The following is a 15,438-nucleotide window of genomic DNA, read 5'->3' on the forward strand; positions in this document are numbered from 1 at the left end:
TTCCTTCTTGGCTTCCTAATTAGTGTGCAAAGGAAGATGAACACCAGCAAGAAAAAAATAAACTTAATGTCTCCTGAAAACAAAAGGATCTTTTTGGAAAGAACTAGAAGCCCTCTAACCAGGCAGCACCATCCTCACATGAGAACTTCCAGTCCCCCATCTGGCAGAGGGGGGGGGGAGAAATTTATAGCCGCCTCTCTCCATGGGGCCATTTGAAGCTCCGTAAATGGACTTGTTCAGTTTAATTGGAATTCTCTTCTTGATTGTATTTTTGTAACCTATTAGGCTGAGCCGCCTCTTGATCTCGGAATTCAGCTGAAATTAAATTTTGAAGTGTAAGTGAGAGGTTGCCTTTTTTTCCCCCCCATTCTTGATTAAATAATGATTTGAAACAAAAACAATAAATAACAGGACCGACTCCCCTGGAGGGCTTGAGAGAGATTCCCAGCGAAACGCTGGGGAACTGGGGTTCGTGATGGGGGGATTTAATGACTGATTAGAAAAACCCGAGTGTCGGCATGCACCGTGTTAGGGAACGAGGAGATGAAGTGAGATTTGAGTTGAAAAGAAAAGAAAGGATATTGGAGCTTCACACCAGGGGGGGGCTCTGGGAATAAAGGGGAAATATTTGCTCACTTTCCCCAGTGGCCGTGGGCTGGTGCAAAACTCAGAAGAAAAAAAAAATCTGAGATTGGCAAGGCGGATGCAGAAGGAAAGAGTCTGTAATAGCTCCCAGGTCCAGCTGTGGCTTGAATGGCTCTGTTCTGGGGTCTTGCAGGAATGAGAGCCCCCAGGGATTCCTAGGGCTGGGGTGGGGGTGGGGAGGAGCAGTCTGCTTGCAGAGGGATCAGGGTGGCAGTGGGTTTTCAGAGCACAGGGTCTCAAACGTTGATGTCTCGGGGAGACCTAGGTAGGAGGGCAGGAAGCTAATGGATGACTATATACATCCCGGTGGGGCAGGTTGGCCATGCCTCACTGCGAGGAGCCGCTGTGCCACAGAATATGTAGATTCCGATCTTCTTTTCCAACCCCAAACCTGGAAACAGGGTTGCTATGTGAACCCCACCCCCACTCAACACCTGTTGGTGGCTGATTCAAATTTATCTTCAAATGTGCTAAGTGGGCCCCACAAAAAAGCATCTCTGAAATAAAGCCCAGTCAGCTTGCTCGTGTTCCGATGTGGATTCGGGGGGCGGGGTGGGTGGAAGCACATACTCCGTGTATTTCTCCTTACTCTTCCCAATTCAGGGCACACGGCTGACTTGCAGGTTCCAGAGGGGATTGTCTGGGCACCGAAGCCTACTTTGCCTGCCTAGGGGGTAATCGGGACCTGCCAGAGAAGTGACACCCCCAGGTTCAGCCTGTGACCCGTGAGAGTTGGAGGACTGGGTATAAATAAATAAATAAGAGAGCCTGGTGGTCCCCCGGTACCAGGAGGCGTTACCCCTGGACGAAGCAATATCTAGGGTCCCTCCTGCAGGCAAGGGTCTTGGGGACCATTTTCCAGCCAGTGATGCAGAGACAGAGAGCAGCTGCATGACAAGAAATTCCCAGGAGATGAAGAAGAGCTCTTTAAGATGGATTTTGAGAGGCTCGTTATCTCAATGATGTGATGGAGACGAGGGATGGGGAGCTGCCCTCTCGTGTCAATGTCGCGTGGTGACTGTGGGCATCTTATGGGCCAGAACTACCGGGCTAGGAAGGAGAGGCCCAGAGATGGGAGAGGGGGCGGCGAGAACACGGGAGCCTCTTTGGTCCACCCCTCAAGGGTTCTTCTTCCAAAGTCTCCCTTGCATTTCAACAGCGGTTCCCTCCCCTGTCCTTTGTCCAAATGGGGTTCAGTTGGAAAAAGAAAAAAATGAATATCTTCAAATTACTACTTCCTTCCTGCCAAAGGATGCCCTAAGCAGATCCAGTAGAGTGAGATCCATGCAATGCAGACCCAGCCCAGACGCTGTGGGAGGTTAAACCACCCTTCCTCCCATGGGGGGACCCATGGGGGGCTGCCTCCACCCACTGAGAGCTGTATCACTTTTCTAACTTGTCCGGCCAGAGGAGGTACCTTTCTAGAATTCATCCCCCGTATTATAATCTGAACAAAGCTGCTGTGTGGGCTAGCAGCCCTGTTGTGTGCAAATGGACTTAACTCGATTCTTAGGTTTCTTACACACCCAGCCCTCACCTGGTCTTAGGACCCCAATGCTTTCATAGATTTGCTTTTCTGATGCTGGAAGCCAGTTACTTCCCCCCAAAAAAACTTCAGATCCCCCAAGTTGGCAGTAACCCAGATGGAACTCTACTGGGGCCTGATCACCCAGCCATCTCTACCAAAGAATTAGGTTAAGATGTGTCTTCTGGGCTGGGGTGGTGGCTCGGTGGTGGAGCACTTGCCTAGCATGTATGAGGCGCTGAGTTTGATTCTCAGCACCACGTAAAAATGAATAAGTAAAATAATGGTATTGTGTCCATCAACCAGTAAAAAAAAAAGTTGTGTCTTTGAGGCAATGAAGACGCTTCGTTCACTAGACAAGACTTACTGAGCATCTATTCTGCGCCAGACATGAGTGCAAATTGGGACGGAGCCTTGTACTTTTTGGGCCCCTGTGTTCAACAAGCTCCCTGCCCAGATGGAGAGAAGGGTAATCAAAGAAGTAGGTACCCCTGCTGAGTGACAGCAGCATAGCACACAGATGGCACTCATTTTTGAGCGAGTGAATGGATGGAAGATTGAATGAATGAATGAATCTTTAATTAATAAACTCCAGAACATTGTTCTATCCTGATCTGGGAATCAAAGACGGTGATGTGAGACCTAGAGGATGAATAAATAAAGTCATGTCAAGTGGGAGAGAGAGGAAGAGTGTTCTGGAAAGAGGAAATAGCATGTACAGATGGCCTGGGGTTGGGAGAGCAAGCCGTGGCAGAACCAAGAACACCCCCAATTGGTCAGCTTGGGTTGTGGGAGCCAGGGTGGGAGTGGTGGAAGAGTGGAGGTCTGTGAAATTTGCAGAGCTGGTTTATGAAATAGGCAGGCCTGGGTCATAAGTGACATTGTGATCTGTGTCAAGGAATTCTGATTCATCCCAAGATACGGGACCTTTAAACGAGCAGGAGAGGTTGGTATTTTTCTGTCAACCCGATGAGGACGTTTCAGCAGTAGATTTATCTCTGTTTTCGGGTGGGGACAGGAAGCATGATGGCGTGTAGCATTCTAAGTTCCAATGGGGAGTCCCAGAAAACATCCTTGTGAGTTGGGGATGTGGGGTTGGGAGTGGGAACCCGGCCAACCAAGGCCCCTTCTATATCCACCAGCTTTGGGGGACCTCACACTCCAAGTGCCTACTCATGGAGACCCAGGATGCACCAGGAACAAAGCTTTGAAACTAGTAGCCAAGATTGGGAATGAGCACCCAGGAAAGACCCAGCCTGGTGTCCCCAAGTAGCAGTCCCCTGCCCTTGAGTCATCTTCCAGCCTCATTCCCTCTGAGATGGGCTGGGCCGAGTCACCATCCCCCAGACACCCACATCCCGGAGGCAAAGTTTCCTTGAACCCACCCCAGACCAAAGCCCAGGCCCCAGGGTCTAGACACCCGGCATGGTTCTTGCTCATTGCTGACCAAGGAGATGAAATACACACGACACCGTGTCACCCAAGCTTCAAACCAGAAGCCAGGTAGAAGGAACCGAGAGGGGTCAGGGTCTCTGCATTATTTTAAAGAAGTTCTCCACCTGGGCAAACTTATTTTGAGTTTCCACCTCCAAAACAAAGCTAGCCAGGTCGCCAAGATGGTAAAGGGGCACTGGGTGGACCTGGGTCAAGCTGGACCTTTGGCTTCCTTGTGTGCTCGTCCTTCTGGGCGAATCCAAAAAGGCAAGCCTGCGTCCCCAGCCCCAGGAGCTGGCATCCTGAGCTGGGGAAGCGGTCCTCTTCATCCTTACCATCCAGTGTCTCTGGGTCACATCGTCATGACCAAATGGTTTTAAGGAAGCTCCTCTCTTTAGGCCCCAGGAGCATGGGGTCAAATGGGGGGGGAGGGGGCAATAATATAGGCTGTGGATGGCGAAGCTACGTGTGGAGCCAAGTGACCGAAGGTCTGTACTCTACCAGATGGTCACAGGTTCATAAATCAACGAACTTAGACAATACGTGTCCTCCTGTCTGGGCAAGCATACCTTCAAGAGGATCTGAAAGTCACGTGGAACTCAGAGTCTTGGGCCCCTCCCGCCAGCAGGGCAGTATGAAGAGACCCCGCCCCCAGGTCCAGGCTCCGCCCTCTGCCTCCCGCCTCTGGCGCCCTCCTCCACCGGGGGATGGGCCTCACACACAGGCCCCTCGATGCCTCAGCTTGACCACCCAGGCTCTATCCAGATAGCCACCCCTGGACAGGAGCGTGCACACTTGTACAAATAGCCTGGGGTTGGGAGGAGCCATGGGAAGACCCTGGAAGGCAGCTCAGGGAGCATTGAACAGAAAAGTCTGGGACTCCCAGGCACCCAGGGAGTGGTGTGGGGAGTGGGGTCCAGGGGGTGCCCTCTCGGCCCCACCAATGTTCCCTCCCAGCTGAGAGGTGATCACCGTGTAGGCCTGGGGCAGGGACCCCTCCTTGTGGCATCCCAGACCTGCCGTGATCTGGGCACAGAAAGAAAACTGGCTCCTCCACGGGTTGCCTTCCCCAGGGCCGGCTGCCCATCTGTCCTTTCCTCCTTCATCTCTCCTAGATCCAAACAGGGTTCGGGGGACCTCTCATCACCCAAGCCCCTCCCAAAGCCCTCCGTGGCAAGCACATGCCCCTCCCCCACCCCCATGTCCCCACAATGCCCACGCCCGGGGCCACTCCCTGTTCTCGCATGCGCAGCCAAAGTGTCCTGATCCAACTTGGGCATGGAGGGACTGACTCGGTGGAACCGGGTGAGGTCCCCTGAATGAGAAAACCTAACAGAATGGATGCCCCCCCCCCAGCCCCCCGGCCCCCACCTGCCACGAGCACCAGACAGTCCCAGACTCCAAGGTCAGGGCCAAGGTTGAGGGTGTGCAGAGAGGTGTGTGTGTTTTCTTGTCAATTGCGACTCTGATGATGATGGACTCACGTTGCCCGCTCTTCCCTTTCTCTTACACCTTACCTACTAAAGGAGGAGTTCTTGCTTGGTAAGTGGATATGATCCGCAAAGACATGAGCGAATTTATTAGAAGCCACTCAAGATCCTTAGCTACCTTCTCCAAGGGGAAAAGGACACACACAAATACCTGTAGAGACCTTTGTTTATTATTATTTTTTTTTTAATTTGTTTTCAGTCCGACTAATTGACTTACTTTTTTTTTTCTTTTGGCCCTCTTTTCCCCTTTAGTTGAAAACTGCTCAAATGTCAATTTGTGACCTTGACTTTATATTTAAAAAAAAAAAAAAAAAAAACTTCTCATCTTTAATTTATTTCTTTTTTTTTTCCCCCATGTGACATTTGTTCAGGGTTCTATGCAGGCAACTTTTTTAAAAAAATAAAAAAGAAGTTACATTAATTGAGGATTTGGTTGAAGCTTGAACTTTTGACTTTATCTCCTTTTTATGTTTATTTCCAAGATTTATTCCCCACCCCCACCCCCAGGCCCATAGCCCCTCCCCACCCCCATTTCTTTTCCCCCCTTCCTCTTCTTTAATTTTGTATTATTGCTTTAGGTTCAGGGTGTCTACACCCCCCTTTCGATTGAGTTGTCTCTTTTGTTTGAGTTTAAAATTCATTAGAAATTAAATTTTGTATAATTTCCTTTTACTTTCGTTTAATCTGGATCGCATGCTTTTTCTCTGCATGATACCTAAATCTTCCAGTTATCATAGCAGGGGGTAAAAATATATATATATATATCTCTATCTATCTCCTTTCTGTGGTATTCTTTCAGGAATTTGTGCTTTTGTTTTTTTGGCGTCTCTCTCCTCTCTTTACTTTGGTCACAGTGCATCATGATGGTAAACATTTCTTGGTAATTGAGACGCAGCCCCGGGCTCAGCCGTGTCCGATGGGTCTTTTTGCTTTCAGATCACTGGGTCGGGGTCTGCCGCTGACCCGTTTACCAAAACAGCCAGCCCGCTCGCCACCTCCCGAGGACGGTCCCAGGAGTATGACTCCGGCAACGACACGTCCTCCCCGCCCTCCAGGCAAACCAGCTCAGCCAGGTCCCGGGGCCAGGAGAAGGAGAGCCCCCGGGGAGACCTGAGCAAGAGCCAGGAGCTCCACAGCGGGAACACCTCGGATTCAGGGAACTCCTTCACCACCTCCTCTCCCCAGAACAAGGGGGCTGTTCTGGAGAATCTCTCTCCCACCAGCAGGGGCAGAGAGTCAAGGTCAGTGCATTTGATTGGGAGAGACATCCTCCCCCATAAGCTTCACCTTCTCACCCTCTCATCATAGCACCCCAGCCTCTTCCCAGAAGCGTTGGGAAACTCAAACTGGCTTCCTGACTTACTTTTTGAAAATTCCAGAAGAAATTAACTTCAGGTATAGCTAGATCCAGGGGCTCAAAAAAATATATCATTGGGAATATCTTTTGCATACAGTTCTCAGCTCTTGCTTCCATGATCTGGTGGCCTCAATTTCAAGCAGACCCCCCCCCCCAGAGCATGGGCAAATATACTGAGCAGCTAACATTATCTAGCAGATTAGCCAGCCAATGGGGGGAAATGCTTCTTTCCCCCAAAAATTTAGCAAAACATCAGGAGAGATATTTTGCGGCTTGGCCCAGTTTAGATTATTTGCCCACCCCTGGATCAGTCACTCTGGCCCAGGGGATGTCATACTCTTAGCTAGAATGGGTCACATGCCACAGCTGGGACCAGTGAAGACGTCCATCCCAGGTACCCTAGCAGGAAAAGTCAAAATATTGCTATCAGGAGGGAGGGAGGCTGGGCAGGCAGAAAACAGATGTCAGCTTTACCAATAATCTCAGCAGCAAGTCAAACATGAGCTTCCTTGTTAAGTCACCGTCATTTAAAAAACATACCACAATATTTACCCAGTGAAAACATACACAAAAACCTGCCTGTGGATGTTCATAGAGGCTTTATTCATAATTGCCCAAACTCGGAAGCAATCCAGGCGTTCTTGAGTATGGGAATGGCTAAGCGTGGCACCCAGACAATGAAGCCGTTTTCATCGATAAAAAGAAATGAGCCGCCGAGCCATGGAAAGACATGTGAGATTTAAATAGATGTTACCCAGTGAGAGAAGCCGATCTAAAAAGCTGACATATTAGATGAGTCCAACTATACAACATTCTGGATAGGGCTAAACTGTATGAAGAAAGTAAAAAGATGAGTGGTTGCCAGGGGTTGAGAAGGGAGAGATGAACAGGCAGGTGTATTTTAGGACCATAAAATGATTCTATATTATGATACAACACAAAGGGATAAGTGGGCATCCTTCATTTTTCCAAACCTATGGCTTTCCCAGCCCTCCTGCAGCTGCCCCGTTTAAAAAGGAGTGAACCCTCACGTAGACTGCGGACTTGGATTATAATGCATGTCAAGAGTCACTCCTAACAAGTGTACCAATCTGGTGGGCGATGTTGGTGGTAGGAGTGAGGCACAGGTGGAGGAGGGGGCCTCTAGGAATTCCCTGTACTTTCCAGTCAATTATGCAGTGCACCTAAAATGGCTCTAAACATAAAGTTGATCCATGAAAAACACATGCACATATAGAGAGAGATCAATCACAATACAATTTTAGGTAGAAGCTTAAAAAAAAAAAATTCAGCCCATCTCAACACACTTGGTAGATGCAATTTTTTTCCTGCAGAAAACACTTCATACAATTGTGTCTGAGCCAATTGTAATGGCCTGGCTTCATCACACCCTGGATCTCAAGAAATCACAGCAAAATGCTAATCACCGAGGATACTGTCACAATAATAGCCACTGAAATCGACTGACCGTTTAGTCTGCACTGACCATGAGGTTATTTATCCCTCGGCTTGTTCCCATGTACTCACTTCCTGAAGGCCACACACTCAGCTTGTCCATGGGGACGTAAAAATGGTGGGTCCTTTTTATTGGCGCTGCAGGAGGGCTGGGAAGGCTTTGCTGGTGCACCCAACCACCCAGCAGTGAGATCTTCCCTTCTCTGGGGGATGGGAGTCTGCCTGGTTCAAAGTGGTCAGGGTTACCAAAAGATGGCCAAAATCTTAGCACAGAAGTGATTAACAGCTTCCTCAAGGACAGAGCACCCTTGGTCCCCAACGCATCACCTGCTTCAGCCCTGGACAAACAACTTGGCATGTACATGAGGACCTGGGCTGTCACTGGCTTGCTCTAGGATATCCCTGGCCTTAGCTCACACCCAGCTCGGCCGGGAGCCAGAGCTGGGTCAGAGCAAATGTCAACTTCTCCAAGAACAGGCGGTGAAGTTCCCAGATGGGACAGGGCAGCCCCGTGTCATGTCTGCTCATACACACGCAGTGCTCTTATGCAAGAAAAAGTAAGCAAAGCAATAACAACAACAATAATAAAAATGATGGCATTTAATGTTTATGAAGCCCTAACACATGATAGGTAGTATGTTGCAAAGTGCTGTCCGTGAATAATCATCCTTAGTTCCTCATTGACCCTTTCAGGGAGAGGGAGTATCATATGTATATTTACTGATGGGGAAACGGAGGCTCAGAGTGGTTGAGAAACTTGGTTGACACTTGGCAGCACTAATATTCAAATACAGATCTGTCTCCGGAGCTGCAGTAGAGGTCTGAGAGACACCTAGCAGTTACCTGCTTAATTGGATCTACATGAACTGCCAAATTAAATAATTTAGACCCAGCCTTTCACTTTGAAATATAAATGGTGGTTAAAGCCACTGCTATTTGGGTTAGGCCAGCTGTGGGCAGAGGTCTCAGTTCAGGGAGCCATAGACACGGGGGTTAGGGAGCTGGAGAGGTGGCAGGGACGTGGGCTTTGGAGCTCTGAGTTTGGGACTACAGGTGGCCTTGAGCAGGTAATAGGCTTCTGAATCTCCTCCATAAATTGGGGATGATAATAGGGCCAGCTTCATGAGGGTGCTGGGAAGACTGAACAAGGATGTTTTGGAAGAACCCAGGAAGGAAAAGGTTCCAAACCCTCATTCTACAGATGACCTGGGATATGTGCACCAAGCCCCGTGCTAGAGTGGGACATAGTATCCAAGGAAATCTGAGTCCTGTCCCCAAGGGACTCATTGTCTGGGGCAGGAGAAGAGCCAGAGAGAAATGGGGACACTTGGGGAGCAGGAACTATGGAAACACCCTGAGATCGCCCAGCCCTCTCTGGGGCTGGGAGAGTGTCAAGAAAGGTTTTCCATTCTGGGCACAGTGGTGCATGTCTGTTATCCCAGCAACTCAGGAGGCTGAAGCAGGAGTATCAGGAGTTCAAAGCCAGCCTCAGCAACTTAGCAAGACCCTAAGCAACTCAAGGAGACCCTGTTTCTAGATAAAATATTTAAAAAGGCTGGGGATGTGGCTCAGTGGTTAAGCAACCGTGGGTTCAATCCCTAGAACCAAACTACATGGGTATCCCTTGTCCTATAGAAGGCACCTATAAAAATACACACAATTGAAACCCTGTATTTAATTCCAGTTGAAGGTGATTGGAATAATGTATTTAATCCCAGTGAGTTACAGTCGCCTGCCCCAGGCTCTGAGCCTGACTGATGCCTGCTGCTCTCTCTTGGGGAGATCACAAAGTGTTGGAGAGGTGTTAAAAACCCACTCCCACCTAGCCTGGTCTTTCTCATCCATGTAATCAGAGGGACTGACAAAGATAAGGAGGAAAATAAACCTCTCACCATGTGATTCGATGTCACTTAGCACCGGTGCCCAAGCTGGGTGACCTCCCAGGATAATAGCATATGCCCAAGTGGCCACAGTGAAATGTGCTCCACACCTTCTATCTCTGCTCCTCGAACATCTGTCACCTGGCAAGTCTTTTCAGGAGGGGAGAAGGTAAAGAAGGTTCTGAGAGAACCTCCCCCCCACCCAGGCCAGGCAAAGCTAGGGGCGGGGCCATGGATCAAGATGCCCCGGGGGGCAGGCAGCTGTGTGACCAAGGACGTTTTATCCTCCACAGAGGATTTCAGTCGCCATGTCTGGAATGTGCGGAGGTGAAGAAGTCCAGCTTGGTCCCCTCCACAGCCCGCAGCTCCCCCATGAAGGAGTGCTCCCGTAGCTCCTCCTACGCCAGCACCCGGTCCTCCAGTCTCTCTTCTCGGTCCCCAAACCCCAGAGCCTCCCCCAGATACACCCGGAGCCGATCCACCTCCTCTGAAAAAAGGTGAGTGAGGTTTTGACCTTCGCTCTGCCACACTTTCCTCCTCGGCAGTGAGTGAAGGTAACTAGAAATTTCCTTTGACCCCCTGGGAAGAGGAGAGAGACAGTTGAGTTCAGATACCAGCCTACCCATCACCAGCTGAGTCTCTGTTTTCCCTTTTGCAAAATGAAAGAATGGACTGTTCTGAGAACTATCAAGCTCTCAGAATGTACCTGAATATAATGGGATATGAGCTGTCATTGTTGCAACTGGCATGAGGATGAGCTAATGTGTATCAGTTAGCTTCTGCTGCATAAAAAAATCCCTGAACTTAGCATCCTTAAATGTATACTCAGTTCCTGGTTCTATGGATCAGCCACTGGGGCTGGGCTCAGCAAGCTGGTTCTTCCGCTCTCCCTGGGCTCTATTGCATTTCTTTGGTCACCTGGTGGGTTGGCCAAAGGCTGGCTGAATTGGATGGCCCCAGAATAACTGTCCCTACTCTATGTTGCCTCTTGACCATCAGCAGGCCTACCTGCCTCCCTGTTCACATGGTGATGGAAGGCTCTGAGAGAAAAAGCAAAGGTGTACAAGGCTTCTTGAGTCCTAGGCTGAGAAGAGACATGACACCCCTTCTGCTATTCTGTTGGCCACAGCAAGTCCTAAGACCAGTCCAGTGCATGGATGCTCCTCCTAGCAGGCAGAGCTGTAAAGTCACATCACAGTGATTAGGATACAGACATAAAAATAGCATGGCCGTTTCGCATTCTACCTCCCAATTTCAATAACCATTGGCAACTGCCTGATTACTCATGCGGGATAATGATATAACAGAATGTACCAGCATGAGATCTCAAGAACTGGGAGATTCCATCCCATCTCACCAACCCATGGCTTCATGGGGTCCAGCTTCCCTAGGGTTCTGGGAGCCCGCAGAAAGCCAATTATTCCTCTTGTTCTGGGTAACCAAAACACCAGTGACTTACTTGGTTATTTCAAGACCACTCCATTCCCCAAAAGGTGGCAAGACTGTTGGCAAAAATATTTAACATGAAAGAGGGACATCAGTGGGACAACAGATCAGCCTAAAAGGAAAATTTAGGAGAACAATACAAAATCAAGTGAAGAGAAAGTTTAAGTCCCTAAGATATTGTGCATAGTTGTTATGGAGAGGGGCCGAAAACGTGACCTCGGAGCTCCCTGGCAAACAAAGAGAAATCGCTCTATTAATTGCTACATTGTTAACCAAAATACTAATACTAATAATAATAGAACCAGTTGCTATTTCTGATTTTAAGTCTATGAAAAATGACTCATGCGACTCCACAGAAAAGGGACACTTTAAGGCACTGTGGATGGAAATGTCCTTTCCAGGTGCCCACCTTCTGTTTTACCTCCACCTCTTGACTGAAACAGAAAATTAGTATCCCTTGTCATCAACAGAAGGCACCGGAAACAATGAGTTTAATCTTAGTTACAAATGATTAGGTTAACACTTTCTGATAATATTTCTCAATGCACAAAAGTCAAGATGTCAAAAACAATTTTCAGGGGCCAGGGCTGGGCATTGGCTTGAGGCACTGAGATTGAATGAGCTATTTCTTCCTCACAATACTCTGCAAAAGTGGGAGGCATCTAGCGCCATGGCTAACACCTGTAATCCCAGCAACTGGGTAGACTGAGGAAGAAGGACCACAAGTTCAAGACCAGCCTCACTGACTTAGGAATACCCTGTCTCAAAATAAAAAAATGAAAAGGGCTGGGGATGAGACTCATCAGAAGAGTATCCCTGAGTTCAGTCCCCAGTACCAAATAAATAAAATGTGGGAGGCATCTGCAGAGAGGGGTGAAGACTGAAAGTAGCATAAGGTTTGCAATTTGAATGAACAATCATATAGAGCATTTTTCCCCTGTCCACAAGGGATATATTCCAAGACCCCCAGTGGACTCCCACCACCACAGAAAAAAATCAAACACTATAATGAAAGAACTTTTCCATTTAACTAAGCACTTCTCATACACTGTGGTAATAACTTTTGCAGTATAAGGTGCAAGAGTAAAACTAGCATGAATTTATTTTTCCCTTTTTTACAATTTTGCAGAGAAGATTTGTCCTTACCATAGGTCTTAACTTACTCAGCATCTGATTTTTTTTCTTTCCTTATTAAGTCAAGAACATTCATCTTCTCACTTAATGGAAGCTCTTTACAGCTTCTCTTTGGCATATCCAAAATGCCAACATCACTCCTCTCCCACTCACGGGCCTTTATGAAGTAGACCCGAGGATTCCTTGAACACAAGCTCTCTCCAGTACCAGGATAGTGAATCTGATGGTGAGATGGCCACCAAGTGATGGGTAGCATATACAGCTTGGATACCCTGGGCAAATGGGATTCACATCCTTGGTAGCCTGGAGCAGAATAGCAAGAGATTTCATCATGACTCTCAGAATGGCATGCAACTCAGAAATTATGAATTGTTTATTTCTGGAATTTTCCACTGAATGGTGGAAAATTCACACCATGGTTGATTGTGGGCAACTAAAACCATGGACAAGAGGGGACTACAGTAGTCTACAGAAGTCAAGAGCATTTTAGAACCAACTAAACCTAGATTCATGCCCTCTACCAGCTGTGTGACCCTGAGCCATTGTATTACATCTCTGTGTTTCTGTCTCCCCACAGCCCAATCTGTAAACAGGATTGAAAACAACACCTAGTCCTAGATTATGTTGAGGATTAAATGAGATACACACAAAGCACTAGTTCAGTGTCTGGTCCATAATGAAATACATAATAATCACAGTTAACATTTCACCTGTTGGCTAATCAACATTTCGCATCCACACCAACATGCTAAGTGATTTACCCAAATTTACTCATTTGATTTGCAACTTCATAGGGTAAGTGCTATTATTGCCCCCATCTTAGAGATGAGAAAACAGAAGTCCAGAGAAGTGAAATCACCTGCCTAAGGTCACACAGCTAATAAGTAGCCAGGATAATAAGCATTCATTCATTCAATAAAAGGAAGTTGTCCATATTATTTTTAACCACCCAAAGGTGGTGGAATTTCATTCTCTGCTAAGGACCTGGTTCCTCTGCTTGGCCTCCAGGGAGGTATGTGTTGGGGGGAGACAAAGTTATTGCCTGAGGACTAGGTGAATAAAACGGCAGACATCCATACAACCCTCGCACCCGCTTAGCAGGCTCCTTAGGAGCTGTTCCCTCTTCCCAGGTCCTACTCCCGCTCTCCCAGCTATTCCTCCAAGTCTGGCAAGAGGAGCCCGCCTAGCAGAAGCTCTCGATCCCGCCGCAGCCCCAGCTACTCCCGCTACAGCCCCAGCAGGTACAGGCCCCGCCTCCTGGGTCAGGCCCCGCCTCCTGGGTCAGGCCCCGCCTCCTCCCTGCCCCTTTGCTCGGGTCCTCGGCTCTGCCCTGCTGCCCAGGCTGCCTCCTGAGCCCTGCCCTACCTATTCCTCCACCTAGTCCTCCGTCCTCGACCCTGCAGAGGTAGAGATGGGAGTTAACTCAGTGTTCTTGCAGTTGTCTGTCCAATCAGAGTGGACAACCCAAATACACCCGTGTCCCAGCCACAGTACCCCACCCAACCCCACGGCCACCATGGACGTCCGTCCTCATCTCCTGGCCCACCCAGCACTCCCTGGGCTGGCCCTGGGATTCTAAGCCCCACTCCTTACCCATGCATCCAGGCCGCTCACCCCTGCAGCGCTGGTGCCTCTGTAATGCCCACCCCCAAGGACCCCCCAAAGCCAACGCCAGATCCTCCCACGGGGCTCGCCCACGCAGACTCTCCCCACAGCCGGGTGGTCCTCCCGGGGCCCATCTCTGTCCCAATAGGGCGGAGGGGAGGGGAAAGCCGAGGACGTGAGTGTCCCCTCTCCGATGCACTCACCCCGCCACCCTTCAGGGAGCGGGACCCCAAGTACAGCGAGAAGGACTCGCGGCAGCGGGAGCGCGAGCGAGCGCGTCGAAGACGTCGATCCTACTCGCCCATGAGGAAGCGCCGGAGAGACTCTCCGAGCCACCTGGAGGCCCGGAGGATAACAAGGTGAGGCCAGGAGGACGGGTGCCCACCCTCACCATTCCCACCTGGTGGGACCCCAGATTCTCCTGCCTGCGTGGCGCCGGGACTGCAGAACTGTGGGAGCCCAGGGACACCCTCCTGGGGGCAGAGTCATCTTCCAGGTCCACCCTGCGGGGGTCTGCAAGGGGCAGGACGTGGGTGTAGCCTAGAGCCATGTGGGCGGGGTTAGGGTGTGGCCACAGGAAAGGGGTGGGGCCATCCTGATGATAGGGGGTGTGGCCTGGGGTGTGGCTGGACCTTGGGGTGGGAGATGCGGGCTGCGGAAGGGAGAAGGGTCTGGCCCAGTGGAGGCCCGAGTCATAGGCCAGGACTTGACCTGGTGGTGGATCTCCTGGGGCAGCAGAGGAAGACCTTCAACCTCGGACCCACATACTCAGATGCCAGATTTAAATACTCCTATATGTGATTACGTGTGGAAAGGACTTAGAAGGATGGGATCGTAATGAGTAAAGGGGGGAATGGTGGATTTGGAGTTGAATCCTGGCTGGACCTCTATCTCCTCACCTCTCCTGACCCTTCATATTGGAGGATGTAACTCCCAAGGAATGTCAGGAGGATGAAGTGAAACAAAAAGATGTGAATGAACTTTGTAAACTGAAATGCAGACACTGTGCCCTTGTTGTTATTGACTGAATGGTCAGAATAGGTGGACAGGGTCACCTGTCACAGGGACGATCTCAGAGAGGCGCGATGTCTGAGTGGAAGTAAATTTCTCGGACCTTGAAACCTTGGAGAATGGCTGAAGCCTGCCCTAAAGTTGGGTTGACTTTCCAATCATCAGCTCAATCCAGAGACTCTCGGGGCAGCAGTGTATCCTCCCTGGAGAGGATGTGGAGGAGAAAAAGAAGAGGTGCCCCAGGCAGTAAGGCCAGGATGCCTGAATCCCCTTCTCAAAGATTCCACAGAGCACCTGCTTCGACTTGTAAGGGATTCCCTTGCTAAAGATGTCCTTTGGGTCAACTGGAAGGCAACTGAGATCAAACCAGTGGCATTCGAAAAGGCCATCTGTTTTCCTTAGTCAACTCCAAATAACCCATTTTGATTGACCCCTTCAGTGTGTCCCAAATGTGAG

The 15,438-nt window shown here is 49.4% G+C and overlaps 1 protein-coding gene across 1 annotated transcript in view; it reads left to right on the forward strand.

Moving 5' to 3' along the window:
- Window positions 1–15,438, forward strand: part of Srrm4 (serine/arginine repetitive matrix 4) — a 149,909-nt gene that overhangs the window by 127,836 nt on the left and 6,635 nt on the right. Inside the window, exons 9-12 of the mRNA XM_046456412.2 lie at window positions 6,031–6,335; window positions 10,080–10,283; window positions 13,497–13,607; window positions 14,190–14,330. Of these exons, the coding sequence (XP_046312368.1) occupies window positions 6,031–6,335; window positions 10,080–10,283; window positions 13,497–13,607; window positions 14,190–14,330 (761 nt within the window). The remainder of the gene's footprint in view (window positions 1–6,030; window positions 6,336–10,079; window positions 10,284–13,496; window positions 13,608–14,189; window positions 14,331–15,438) is intronic.

Source organism: Marmota monax, unplaced genomic scaffold, assembly GCF_021218885.2.
Source record: "Marmota monax isolate L192 unplaced genomic scaffold, Marmota_monax_Labrador192_F-V1.1 WCK01_AAM20220418_F8-fsc00185, whole genome shotgun sequence".
NCBI lineage: Eukaryota > Metazoa > Chordata > Mammalia > Rodentia > Sciuridae > Marmota > Marmota monax.